This window comes from Hyla sarda, chromosome 12, assembly GCF_029499605.1.
Source record: "Hyla sarda isolate aHylSar1 chromosome 12, aHylSar1.hap1, whole genome shotgun sequence".
NCBI classification, from domain to species: domain Eukaryota; kingdom Metazoa; phylum Chordata; class Amphibia; order Anura; family Hylidae; genus Hyla; species Hyla sarda.
Window position 1 is genome coordinate 28,892,888 of NC_079200.1, and position 14,659 is coordinate 28,907,546.

General features: G+C 49.3%; 2 protein-coding genes across 5 annotated transcripts in view; one reads left to right on the top strand and one right to left on the bottom strand.

Moving 5' to 3' along the window:
- Positions 1 to 337: 337 nt before the first annotated feature.
- GJD3 (gap junction protein delta 3) overlaps positions 338 to 14,659 on the top strand; it is a 52,110-nt gene continuing 37,788 nt past the window's right edge. For 3 of the 4 annotated variants that reach the window (XM_056548547.1, XM_056548549.1, XM_056548550.1), the window contains exons 1-3: positions 338 to 368; positions 2,596 to 2,680; positions 3,717 to 3,848. The gene's annotated coding sequence lies outside the window, so the exon portion shown is untranslated. Of the gene's footprint in view, positions 369 to 2,595; positions 2,681 to 3,716; positions 3,849 to 11,742; positions 11,788 to 14,659 lie in introns of those variants that run through there. The other variant, XM_056548548.1, reaches the window with a different exon arrangement.
- LOC130296282 (uncharacterized) lies at positions 6,371 to 10,308 on the bottom strand. Its single transcript, XM_056547674.1, has 4 exons — positions 9,795 to 10,308; positions 7,356 to 7,493; positions 6,608 to 6,711; positions 6,371 to 6,508 (listed from the first exon to the last, which is right to left on the bottom strand). Exons 1-4 carry the CDS (start codon positions 10,306 to 10,308, stop codon positions 6,371 to 6,373), a joined length of 894 nt encoding a protein of 297 aa, XP_056403649.1.

The window sequence follows — 14,659 nt, forward strand, 5'->3', positions numbered from 1 at the left end:
TCTCCAGAATGGGGCCTTTCTTTTACTGCTGCAAACCTTGGCTCCCACCTTCCGAGACTGACTGGACTTGGCAGCGACAGGCCACCCAGTCAATCACCGGTGCAGCAGTGTCGGTACAGCAGTGGCGGATCCAGGGGGGGGGCAACGGGGCAATTGCCCCCCCCCCCCAGATTGCTGTCCCCCGCCCCCTAGAATGGTGGAGCCGAAGCTGTAAGCTTCCGCTCAACCATTCACTAACCTAGGCAGTCTCACACGCTGTGAGTACACAGCGTGTGAGCTGCGGGGACGCGATCCTCTGCAGGCCGGCGCGATGACGTCACATCATCGCGCCGGCGCCCGGAAATCCCGTCCCCGCAGCCAGCAATACAGTAAGTAAGAAGAGTATGCTCAGGGCCCAGGGGATTTGGGATTTGGAATATGTGCCACTGTTAAGGGCACTGTATCGGAGGGGGAGGGGGATTAAAAAACTTAGGGGGGGGAGAGAAAGGGGAATTTTTAATGTGAGGTGCTGCAGGGCAAAGCATTGGGGGCACTATATGTTAAGAGCACATGACAGGGGGGGGCCCCTGTGCTGTGCCCCTCACATATAATGCCCCCTGTGCTGTGCCCACACATATAAATTATATGTGTGGGGGGCACATCACAGGGGGCATTATATGTGTGGGGCACAGCACAGGGGGCATTATATGATATATTGCCCCCTGTGCTGTGCCCCACACATATAATACCCCCTGTGCTGTGCCCCACACATATAATGCCCCCTGTGCTGTGCCCCTCACACATATAATTTATATGTGTGGGCACAGCACAGGGGGCATTATATGTGAGGGGCACAGCACAGGGGGCATTATATGTGTGGGGCACAGCACAGGGGGCATTATATCATATAATGCCCCCTGTGCTGTGCCCCACACATAATGCCCCCTGTGCTGTGCCCCACACATATAATGCCCCCTGTGCTGTGCCCCACACATATAATGCCCCCTGTGCTGTGCCCCACACAAATAATGCCCCCATCATGCGCCCCTCATATATAATGCCCCCATCCTGTGCCCCTCATATATAATGCGCCATCATGCGCCCCTCACATATAATGCCCCCTGTCCTGTGCCCCTCACATATAATGCTTCTGTCATGTGCCCCAAACATATAATGCCCCCTGTGCTGTGCCCCTCACATATAATGCCCCCTGACTGGACAGGACAGGGGGCATTATATGTGAGGGGCGCATGATGAGGGCATTATATGTGAGGGGCAAAGAACGGGGGCATTATGTGTGAAGGGCACAGCACGGGGCATTATATGGGAGGGGTGCATGATGGGGGCATTATATGTGAGGGGCAAAGAACGGGGGCATTATATGTGAAGGGCACAGCACAGGGGGCATTATATGTGTGGGCATATGACAGGAGCATTATATGTGAGGGGCACAGCATGGGGGGCATTATATGTGAGGGGCACAGCACGGGTGCATTATATGTGAGGGGCACAGCACAGGGGGCATTATATGTGAGGGACGCATGATGGGGGCATTATATGTGAGGGGCAAAGAACGGGGAATTATATGTGAAGGGCACAGCACAGGGGGCAATATATGTTAGGGGCACAGGGCATTATTATGTGGGGGGAACAGGACGGGTCATAATTATTATATGTAGGGGCACAAGATGGGGCATTATTACTATATGTAAAGGCACAGAGTGTTTTGCATTTCAGAAGTATATTGTAGATTATGCGGAATTTCTGGGGTGGTACATTTATGGGCCACAATACATTTGGGTATTTTATTCAGAGGGTTCACTGCACAGCAAGTTATATTCAGAGAGTGCAGTGTGTGGTAGTATTAAATTTAGAGGGTACTGTGTGTGGTAGTATTATATTCAGAGAGTGCAGTGTGTGGTAGTATTATATACAGAGAGTACAGTGTGTGGTAGTATTCTATTCAGAGAGTGCAGTGTGTGGTAGTATTAAATTTAGAGGGCACAGTGTGTGGTAGTATATTCAGAGAGTGCAGTGTGTGGTAGTATTATATTCAGAGAGTGCAGTGTTTGGTAGTATTATATACAGAGGGTACAGTGTGTGGTTGTATTCTATTCAGAGAGTGCAGTGTGTGGTAGTATTAAATTTAGAGGGCACAGTGTGTGGTAGTATTATATTCAGAGAGTGCAGTGTGTGGTAGTATTCTATTCAGAGAGTGCAGTGTGTGGTAGTATTACATTTAGAGGGCACAGTGTGGTAGTATTATATTCAGAGAGTGCAGTGTGTGGTAGTATTATATTCAGAGAGTGCAGTGTTTGTTAGTATTAAATTTAGAGGGCACAGTGTGTGGTAGTGTTATATTCAGAGGGCACAGTGTGTGGTAGTATTATATTTAGATGGCTCAGTGTGTGGTAGTATTATATTCAGAGGGTACGGTGTATGATAGTATTATATTCAGAGGATACGGTGTGTGGCGGTATTATATTCAGAGGGTACAGTGTGTTGTATATTCAGGAGGTACAGTGTGTCAGAATTATATTCAGAAGGTATGTGCCAGTATTATATTCGAAGAATACAGTGTTTGGCAGTATTATAATAATTATTGTTTTCATATAGAGGATCAGAATCCGCTGACATAGTGAGGAGACGTCTGGGCATCAAGTTCTGCAGGGAGAACATTTAGCTGAAACAAGTCCCGGTGGTAAGTACATCTGAATTAGATAAGGAAAGACTATAGAGAAGATGTCACCTGTAGTCACTGATGTCATTCTGTATCCTCCTGTGTGTGTCCCATCAGAGCTGTAGTCACTGAAGAAGTTCTGCAGTTATGATGGGTGAAACAACAACTCCCAGCATCCCCTTACCACTACTTAGGTCATACTGGAAGCTGTAGTTTTAAATGGTAACAACTTCTTTAGCACTTTCCCATTCTGTGGCAATTGGTATATTTGATAATTATTCTGACATGTGAACATGGCCTAAGAGTCTTAAACAAGGTTAGGACTGTATGATACATTTAATAATATTGTAAGTTCCGTAAGCAACATCTTATTTTCTGTCTGCCAACACAAAATACTCTAATAGTGCCCCTCCCGAGACTCGACTCTGGATCCGCCCCTGCGGTACAGTGATAGGCTAAACAGGCCATCACTGCCGAGACCAGTTAGTCTGGGAAGGTTGGGGGTGGGGGGGCAGAGCGCACAGTGGTAAGACACAGGCCCCGTTCTGGGGATCGCAGGAGGGACTAACGGCTGGAAATATCCTTTGGCTAGGGGATATTTTTTCATAACTGGAGTGCCCCTTTAATCCCTCTTTCTTCCATAGAGATGAGATGGGATGCAATGCTGGACATAATGGACAGATGTGGAAGCATTTTTGTCTAATCTTAGACAAACCCTTTAATAGTCTAAAGCAGGTATAGGCTACCATCGGCACTGCAGATGTTTTGGACTACATCTCCCCTGATGCTTTGGCAGCATTTTGGCTGAAAGAGCATCATGGGAGATGTAGTCCAGAACATCTGCAGTGCCGAAGGTTGCCTATGCCTGGTCTAAAGATATCCTCCTGTTCCCTATGGAACATCCGTCATCATCTGCGAAAAAACAGCCCCAGTGGTTCGTTGATATTTTGGTAAGTTTAGTGGTGCTGTAAAAAGTGTAAATAATAGGAGGTATCTGTTTTTATTTTGTTTTTATACAACACCAACTTATTTAGTCCCGTTCCCTATTGGTACTCAGATAGTCAAGACACTTCAACAAGTGGAAGAAAACAGGAGTACTTGGAGAAAGCCGTGTAAACCTAGAGAACACACAACTCCATTAAGATATTGCCCTTCGTTGGCTCTGGACTGCCAAGTTGGTTTCCATAAGGTAAGTGCCACCATCTTTGTATTAACTCTAACATGTCTAGTTATGTTTGGGTCTTCAGGCTTTTCATTTGTGACCTAAAATGTCCCGTTTTCCAAATTTTTATATATTAGGGAGCAAAGATGTAAGTATAAAGCCTTAGCCTCTGGGTCATATATCCTGTACAAACAGCTCATACTGGAACTACAAACCAGCTTACAGTCCGACAATACCAAAGATAGAAAGCAAAATGAAAATGAAGTCCAATCATTATGAAACTGGGTCTTCACCATTGTATGAGAGAACGTGAATTCCTGGGAAAGAAAAACATCCGCCGCACAGTCTCCAGATGATGTTTTGGCACAAATTCTCTTTAAGACATATAACACAGTCTTCAGTAAATCTTAGGAAGGGGGACTACTGACAGCATGAGGTCCAAGGGTGGTAGTCAGGGAAAGGGGTTGTAGGAAACAAAGATTACTGATAAGGTGTTCACGAAATGACTAAAGCCCTCAAGGATGCAGGGATTTAGAATTTTTGCACTTTCGTTTTTTTCCTCCTCTCCTTTTAATAGCCATATCGCTTTCAATTTCCCACCAACAGACCCATATAAGGGCTTGCTGTTTTTTTGTGTCCCCAATTGTATTTTGTAATTACTTCACTCAATTTACCATCAAATCTACCATAAAACAAAAAAAATATTATTTGTGGGCGAAATAAAAAAAATAAAAAAAATAAACAATCATTTTGCAAATTTTGGGGGCTTCCATTTCTACGCAGTGCACTTTTCGGTCAAAATTATACATAATGTTTTTTTTATGTAGATCAATACAATTGCAACAGTATCCAATTTATATAGGATTTGTTTTATTTTACTACTTTAAAAAAGTTTAACTTTTTTTTTACACAAATTAGTATGCTTAACCTCTTGGAGACGCAGGGCATATTCATATGCCCTGCATCTCCGATCCTTAAGGTTTTGCGGCGATTCCTGGTCATATGGGTCTCCGGTGACCTGGAAAATAAGGGGGATCGGGGCTGTCCGACACAGCTCCGGTCCCCCTGAAGGGATAGGAGTGAGGTGGCAGGGGTGCCACCCCTCCTATCCCTGCGATTGATCGGTCAGAAGCGATCGACCAATCGCAGAAGGGGGGGTGTTAAAGTTCAGTTCCCCTGCTCTGCCCATCCACGGGTGTCCAGGAAGAGCGGGGGAACGGTGGAGCTCAAACGATCCAAGTCCAGGCAGCGGCGATGACGTCATCCGGCGGCGGTGGCGATCCTGATGTAATGGCGACGGCGGCACAGAACTTCAGCGGCGTGGCCTGAAGGACCACAGTTTAGAGTCTCTAAGCTGTGGCCCTTAAGATCTTGCAAAACTACAAGTCCCAGCATGCCCAGACAGCAATTGGCTGTGTGGGCATGCTGGGATTTGTAGTTTTGCAACATCTGGAGGGCCACAGTTTGGAGATCACTGTGCAGTGGTCTCTAAACTGTGGACCTTCAGATCTTGCAAAACTACAACTTCCAGCATGCAGGAACAGCAAACTGCTGTCTCGGCATGCTGGGAGTTGTAGTTGCATACCTCCAGCTGTTGCAGAACTACATCTCCCAGCATGCACGGTCTGTCAATGCCTGCTGGGAGTTGTAATTTTGCCACAGCTGGAGGCACACTGGTGAGGAAACACAGAGTTAGGTAACAGAACCTAACTTTGTGTTTCCCCACCAGTGTGCCTCCAGCTGTTGAAAAACTACAACTCCCAGCATGCACTGACAGACTGTACGGACACACCTTTTAAACAGATCTTAAATCTAACTTCTCCCACTCTGAAATAAAACACTGACACTCATGAACCTTTTAAGTGGGCTGGGTGGTGGTCACAGCTCATTTATTTAAATATATGTAACTCTGTTAAATAAATATAACACTGCATAGCAGTAACCATGAAATACACAACTCTTATTGCCGAAGTACTGCTTCAGCCGAAGCAGTATGCCCCACTGTCTCCACAGCGTGCATGTGCTGCCTTCGGCACCTCAAAACTCCCCAAAATAATCTTCCTTTACGCCACAGAAGGAGCCCGTGTACTCCTACACGGAGCTCCGACCCCCACTCAATACAAAAAGGGCCTGTTCAACGCCATCTTGAAGACCAGAAAGGAAGATGTCCAGCCCAATATCGTTGAGGTGGACACCATCGCTGATCATAAACCTCCTATTATCCCCTTCAAGCTCCCTGTGCCTAACCACCACACCGCCCTTAGACCGAACAAACCTCGCCATCCTGGAATTAACTAAACGGCGGGACCGCTCAATCGCCTCTGCATCCCTGGCACCCTGCCATTTGACCCGCGGAACAATCTCCGACCACACCAGAACCATTTCGGAGAAAAAAAACCCGAGCCGTTCCACATCTGCTTTCATAATGGTTATCAACTCGGGGACCCTAGTGAAACATAGGTCGTTGCCACCCGCGTGGACAACCAAAACAACTCCCGATCTCAGCCTACCGGACAGGTCCACCGTCTCCGAGAGCACTTGAGGCCATCTCATACCTGGAATCCCCCTCCATTGGGCATCGACTTGATGGAAACCCAACGATCTCCCTCCAGGACGGCAGGCCGCTCGCTGTGCCGCCCGATGAACATAGGAGTGGCCCAAGAGCACAACCGTAGCAACCGGAGGATCTAAAAGGAAAAACAGGTTAAAGCAACAATTCAGGGCGCACATAACCAGCATAGCAATCCGAGCGCCAACGCCCAATACGCTGAATATCAGACACGGACAATCCTGCCCTGGACGCCTCCGTAGCCGCCCCAATCCGAAAGGAATGCGTTCCGAATTCGGAAGGGGGAGCCCCCGCGTATTGCAGACACCGCTTGAACAGCGACTGAAATTGAAAACGGGATAAAGCCGAACCATCAGCATGAGAGAAAAATTGTCTGCCAGAAACACGAATCAACAAATAGGCGGAGACAGCCCGCACCGGGCAGGCCGGGCCATCAACCGACTGAAGGCGAATCCAAGCTCCCGTTCCCGCCTGATCGGTTTTTGACCATCGAATACGTAGCTGCAAAACACCGTTGGAGCAAACCACATCCTCAAAACGCAAACCACCAGAACCCTGCTTAGAGGAAGGAACCAGCTCCCCAACCCGTAGAGCACCAAAAAACGCAACACAAAAAGCAGCGGAGTAGAAGGCAGATTCAAAAGGGGAACAACAGCAACTGACCGAGGCCTGTACTAGCGAGACAAGCAAAGGATAAGAAACCGGGCGCCGCTGTTCCTTGCGGACATGAGTACGCTGCCATCCCTTCAGTGATTGCTGAATCAAAAAACGTTTTGTAACATCTTCCCATCCCAGCAAGCGAAAATAAAAACTAACCCCCGCCAGCCTGCGCCGCGCCACTAAAGCAGAAAATTGTAAAGCGCGCAATGACAATAAGTAGTCCACAGTTACCTCCAATCTCGAATCAGAACACCCAGATACATTTCGCCCATACACCAAAAGACACCACTCCTTCCACGCCTTACCATGTCCTGACCACGTAGAGACCGCCATCGACGATTCCAGCAGTGGCATCAATCTCCTGTCACTAGGCCCCAGACCAAAGGCGGGCACGGTCGACCCTCCAGCTCTGCCGTCGGGCACAACCTCCTGAAGTCCTGGAACTGAAATCGAGACAAAGAATCAGCAATAACATTATCAACACCCGGGACATGCCGCGCCCGGAACCAAATATTAAATTCCAAACAACGAAGAACCAAGTGACGTAAAAGCGACAAGACAGGAAGAGAAGAGGAAGACAAGCCATTAATGCAATGCACCACACTCGCGTTGTCCGTCCAAAAGCAAACCCTTTGATTACTAAAACGACCACCCCACAGCTCAACAGCCACAATGATAGGAAAAAGTTCCAATAACGCCAAGTTCCGGCACCAACCCCTCTCTTCCCAATCCGGCGGCCACGCCTCCGCGCACCACTCACCAGCAAAAAAGGCTCCAAAACCAACCGACCCTGCAGCATCCGTGAAAAGCTGCAGTTCACCGCTGCAGACCTCCTCCGCCTGCCAACAGGTATGGCCATTGTAACACCGCAGGAACTCCCGCCACACCAACAAATCAGACCTCAGGCACCGAGAGATACGGATCCGGTGACCAGGGAGGGCAACTCCCCTGGTCGCCAAAGATAAACGTCTAGAAAAAACTCTGCCCATCGGCATTACCCGACAGGCAAAAACCAAGTGCCCCAAGAGCACCTGCATCTGCCGAAGAGTAACTTTCTTCGCCTCACAAAAACATTCAACCCATTGTAACATAATCTCCAACTTAGCAGAAGGCAAACGAAAAACCATAGCCACCGAATCAATCTCAATACCCAAAAAGGACATTACCGTGGCCGGACCTTCCGTCTTGTCCGCAGACAGCGGAACACCAAAACGCTGCATCAAAAAACGAAAAGTACTTAACAGAAAACCACATTTGGGGGAACCCGCAGGGGCAACAAACAAAAAGTCGTCCAAATAGTGAATCACCGATGAACAGCCCGTCTCAAAACGTACTACCCACTCCAAAAACGTACTAAACATTTCGAAATAGTGACATGAGATAGAACAACCCATGGGCAAACAAACATCATAATAGAAATCACCATCCATACGACAACCCAACAAATGAAAACACTCCGGATGTACAGGGAGCAAGCGAAAAGCCGATTCAATATCGGACTTCGCCATTAAGGCCGCAGGCCCCGCTCCCCGCACTAGCGCCACTGCCCTGTCAAAAGACACGTAGGAAACCGAGGAATCCTCCTTCGGAATCCCTTCATTTACAGATGTACCCTTCGGGTAGGACAAATGATGGATAAGTCGGAATTTTCCAGCCTCCTTTTTAGGCACCACACCCAACGGGGAAACTCTAAACATAGCCAGCGGAGGGTGGCGGTACGGGCCCATAAAGCGCCCCAGGGCCACCTCCTTTCCAATTTTTTCCCTCAACACATCCGGGCATTCCCTGGCTGATTTTAGATTGTCAGGGTACTCCCCAACATCGGAACCCAAAACAAAGGGGATAAAAAACCCCTTAGAAAAACCATCCCTCAAAACTCGGGCGCACTCCCTATTGGGGTACTGCTCTAACCACGGGGACATCGCGGACACGTTCACCGGCGTCCTTCCCCTCACCAGCAGCTGCGGGACGCCCCGGGAGCTTCGGGGCCCGTGGACAACGCGTTGCAGCGTGGCCACCTCCGCAAGCAGAGCATTCGTGCTTGTATTTGCACAGGTTAAGAAACTTGCAGTGTCCTTCATTAAATAGCCAGCATGCGCCGGGACGCCGCACGGCCACTGACCCTGGTGTCCCCGCTGGGCCAGCGGCCCCAGACTGAAAGGGGGTTCCCTTCTGGGCCATCATCAAGCGCAACCAAACATCAGTTGCCTTAACTCCCCAACCAACCTCAGGCGCCAAAGCCAGGCGACGACGAAATTCTTCGTCATAACGCCACCAGGCCGAACCCCCATGAGACTTGTAGGCATTATATACCGAGTCCATATAAATAAAAAGCTCCGAACAACGTTCAGGATGCTTTTCACCCATTATACAACCCAAAACAGCAAAAGCCTGAACCCAATTACCCATAGTCTTAGCTACTTTTGGCCTAGCTGGAAAAGACTTTTCAGGCTGAGGCCTGCGCTCCTTATCAATGGTGTGCTGATCCACCGACACCAACGACCAGACATCAACATACTGGTTCCCCCAAATCTTCTCTTTCACAGCCAACTCAACATGTGATCCTAGGGGACTGACACCACAAAAGAATGACTCCTTATGTACCCCAGCCCGTACCGGGGAAACCTTCCTAACCACGGGAGCCGGACTAGCCTGTGAACCCTCCAACCTGGCCAAAACCGCTTTAAGAGTAGGCAAAAGATCAGAACCCGCATCACCCCAAACCCCAGCAAAGTTGAACTCACCCGTCTGCGCAGGAACAACAGTCGGAGAAGATGAAGGTCCACACTGAGGAACCGGAGCAGGGTCCACACGCTCCACGGGTGCAGGTGTATCTACAGCCCCAGGTCGGTCAGCTCCATTCGAAGACCTCCGAGCAGGCTTGGACTTGTGTCGCCTGCCCGAACGCCTACGAGACCTCCTGTCCGGGCTAACGGAACTCCAAGAACTCTCCCCCGAGGAGGAGGGCGAACGCCAGCGGGATGAACGGGACCTGCGGGACCTGTCCCTGTTCCTGGACTCCCGGCGACAATGTCTCCTACACCCATGATGCGACACAGCAGTTCTGCTCCTGCGCGATCGGCCAGAACCCCGGGAGGACGATCGGGACCGACGCCCACGGGACCGACTCACAGACCCACAACCATCACGGTCACGCGGTGGCTGGCTGACTATAGGCGCCGGCAATTGTGCAGCAGCAACCACAGGGGGAGGGGGGGGAGGAGGGGTGGGGGTTATGCAAGGAGCTGGGGGCACCATGTGGCTGCAGTGCAGGGGTTAAAAATGTAGCCTGAGAGATAGGAGGAAGCAAACCCTGCCCCACCCCCACCACCTCTACAGCATCTTCAAATAAAGGCTCACTACCCACATCCATGGAATCTATTGCAGCAGGCAGCAAAGGGGCATTTGCAGGGAGACTAGTAGAGCTGCTGCCTGCTATTGGAATCACACTGGGACCCTGGAAAACAGGGGGGGTACCAGGCACCTCATCAGCTGATGAGGATGCCTGCGAGTTATGAGAGGCCTGTGCGCCCATTACCTGATCTAACACTGAGGAGCTACGTTCAGCCCTAGCTGCAGCCGAGACAGCGCGCCGGGAAGTGCCGGGAGCCGAAACCGGAAGGGGCGGAGCTACCGCCCGACACCTCGCCGGACCAATGCTGGCAGCGAAGGCCCGAGATCCCGGTGCCGTGCGCGCGGTCTCCCCAGCACGCCGGGCGCCGCTAGGAAGGTGAGGGGGACTGGGGCTAAGCCTGGAGGGGGGACGCCTCTGTCTAGAAGTACGTCGGCCCCGCGGGGCCGCCGCCGGAGCCGACAGTAAATTAACAGGGGCTGCAATAGGGGAGCTAACAGGAGCCGGGGCACGCATCGCAGCAGCGTCCCCGAGCTCCGCTAAAATGCGGGGGATAAGTGAAGCATCAGCCAGCACCCGCTCCCGGAACCCACACCAAAACTGCTCGTCAGCCATCACAGGGGATGCTCTCACCTTGGATGCTGGAACACAAGAGGGAGAGCTGCTTGCAGGACACCCAGTAAATACCCCTGGGCGTACACCCCTTGGAAACCCCTCCCCAAGGTGCTGGAGTGGGAGGGTTGCTGTTTACTTCCTGCTTCTTAACCCTTTCGTCCCCACAGTCAGGGCTACCTATGCCTATTCGGCTAGGTAACCTACAGACTGTGCATGCTGGGAGTTGTAGTTTTGTAACAGCTGGAGGCACACTGGTGGGGAAGCACTGAGTTTGTCTATTACCTATCTCGGTGTTTCCTCACCAGTGTGCCTCCAGCTGTGGCAAAACTACAACCCTCAGCATGCACAGTATGTCAGACCATGCTGAGAGTTGCAGTTTTGCAACAGCTGGAGAGGTTTGTGCAAATTTGGTCCAAATCAATATTGTTACCCTTGGGACCACTGTGTGAGTGACACACAGGTCCTGTGCATGCACCCTCCGTCTGTTCTACATGTGTACTGCAAGCCGGGAGGCTTAGGGAGCGAGCACTTGCTCAGAGAACTCACCGCGCACATGTAGAACAGATAGAGGGTGCATGCGCAAGGACCTGAATGTCAATCACACAGCAGTCCCTAAACTGGCATAAAGGGAATAGGCGTGGCGTCCCCGGAGCATTGCGAACCCCTGGCTATGCATATCAGACTGTTGATAACTACACATAAAAGCGATAATTAGTACACATCCGTCACACCCTCTCCCATAGACGTCAATGGAGGGGGCGTGGCGTAAGGTAAGTGTTATGAACGCTCGCGGGGGGTCCCAGCAGCTGGATCCCCAGTGATCAGACATCTTGTCACCTATCCTTTGGATAGGGGATAATGGGGGGGATTTATCAAAACCTGTGCAGAGGAAAAGTTGCTGAGTTGCTCATAGCAACCAATCAGATCACTTCTTTCATTTTGCAGAGGCCTTGTCAAAAATGAAAGAAGAAATGTGATTGGTTGCTATGGGCAACTGGTCAACTTTTCCTCTGCACTGGTTTTGATAAATCTCCCCCAATATATCTAGGGGCAGAGTACCACTTTAATAGACTAAACTGGATGGACTTTTACTGTAGTTACATGCTAAGGGTATGTTCACACTACGGATTGTGAACGGAATCTCCGCTTGCAGAATTCCGCAAGCGGAGTAGAATTCCGCAAGCGGCAGTAGGACCGCGCGGCATCATTGAAGGCTATGCAGTGTTCGCGTACTTCCGCGCAAAGAATGAACATGTTCTTTCTTTGCGCGGAACAATTTCCGTGACAGAATTGTTCGCCGCTGAAATTCTGCAGTGTGAACGGGTCTTGCGGAAACCCATTCACACTGATATTTATGTTCTCAGCGCGTAATTCCGTTCATGGAATTCCTTGGGAATTACGTAGTGTGAACATACCCTAAGGCTGAAATAAGACATACGTAAATTTAAGCGTTTGAAGAAAATGTAAAGGAAGGGTAAAGGGTATGTGTCACGATCACACCCTATCGGTCCAGCCAAGACGCTAGAGAGAGTGTGATGGTGCAAGGGTTAAAGCCGCCAGACCTCTGGGTATCCACTACTAGTCCCAGCAAGTCACCAAATTAACCCTTAGATAAACGTGTTTCCACCAGAGCTGCCTTGAAAGGTGAGCTCATATATTTAGAGATCAAAGACCAGAGCTGATTAATTAAACATTTAATCTGATAAAAGGTATCACAGTGCTGACTATATAAAAATACAGAAACAAATGACATACAGTTACAAAAATATGAACAAAAGTTTGGCAAGGCAAGTTCAGAAAACAAAAGATGAAGTTCTTACAGCATGATGGTATCAGTCCATGAGAGTGGGTTCCAGCTGTTGTTAGGATGGTCTTGTCAACTTGTAGCACAGCCTTGAGTCTAGCATTGTTAAATATTATATATCTGCCTTTTTGGAGGGAGACTCCATTCCCCCCTCCCCTCTGATCCCACCAGGGGGGCATCTCTGTCCCTGGCCATCTTATCTGGTTGGTTATATGATAGGACCAGAGTGTCCCTTACATCCTGCTGCTTCAAAAGAACCTGTGACTTCAAAGGAGATGTAAACAAACAGCCAGACCCCCCAATAAAATGCAATACACAAAACACAGTCTGAATCACCTCTCACCCCTGGCTTGGATAATACATCACACAGTTATAATTATAATACACATATAGGATTTTAATAATCAGGCCTTGGGCCTGACACCTCCCCCTTAAGATGGAGACAGAGAGATCTCGCCGCTCCAGGCTGATAGATCTGTCTCCATTAACCGTCTATTTCTCCCTGACGCGATAATCCATCTGCATTTTGATGCAGGCTTCCTTTTCTGTGTTGGACAGTGAAATTATATTGTTGGAGGATAAGACTCCAGCGAAGCAGTTTGCCATTGTTCAGCAAAGAAAAAATAAATGAATGAAAATGAAATGAAAATGTAGCCAGCACCTAAACCCAATACACGGGTGCACGCTGCTGTGGCAAGTACAAAACATGTAAAAATGTTCATTTTTTTTTCTTTGCTGTGCAAATTTGGGGGGAGTGGCTCCCTCTGTAGCCGTGCATCCCCTCCCCTATTTTCACAGGAGGTGGTTTGGATCGTTAGTGGATCCAACATGTCACCCAGCCTGAGGTAGGTGAGTGTTTAGGGACCCATCCGATAAGAGGCCACCTCCGCGTGGTGGATGGGGGGACACGTTTTGATCAAAAAGTGCTCTGAGAGCCTCCATTTTGTTGACCATGTGTGCTGCTGCCATTTTCTTTTTTTACATGTTTTGTACTTGCCACAGCAGCGTGCACCCGTGTATTGGGTTTAGGTGCTGGCTATATTTTCATATTTTTTTCTTTGCTGTGAAAATTTGGGGGGAGTGGCTCCCTCTGTAGCCGTGCATCCCCTCCCCTATTTTCACAGGAGGTGGTTTGGATCGTTAGTGGATCCAACATCTCACCCAGCCTGAGGCAGGTGAGTGTTTAGGGACCCATCCGATAAGAGGCCACCTCCGCGTGGTGGATGGGGGGACACGTTTTGATCAAAAAGTGCGCTGAGAGCCTCCATTTTGTTGACCAAGTGTGCTGCTGCCATTTTCAAAGTTTGCCATTGTTACCTGACACTCTGTCCAACCAATGTAGAGGGTTGTGATCAGTTATGACAGTAAAATCCCTGCCGTATAGGTATGGCTGTAATTTTTGCAAAGCCCAGACCACAGCTGGACATTCCTTCTCTATGACCGCATAGGCCACTTCTCTAGTCAATAGCTTCCTACTAAGGTAGAGTATGGGGTGTTCTTCTCCATTGGAGTTTACTTGGCTAAGAACAGCCCCCAGACCAAAATTGGAAGCATCTGTTTGTACCACAAACCTCCTACTGAAATCAGGGGCCTGGAGGACCGGAGAGTTGGACAATGCAGTCTTGAGGGCAATGAAAGACTTATCACAATCCTCAGTCCAGGTAATTTGCTTGGACACCTTCTTTTTTGTCAAGTCTGTGAGAGGTTTTGCTATCTTACTATAATCTGGGACAAATCTACGATAATACCCTGCAGTCCCTAAAAAGGACATGACCTGTTTTTTGGTCTTAGGAATTGGCCAGGCCATAATAGACTCCACCTTACTGGGCTCAGGGCGT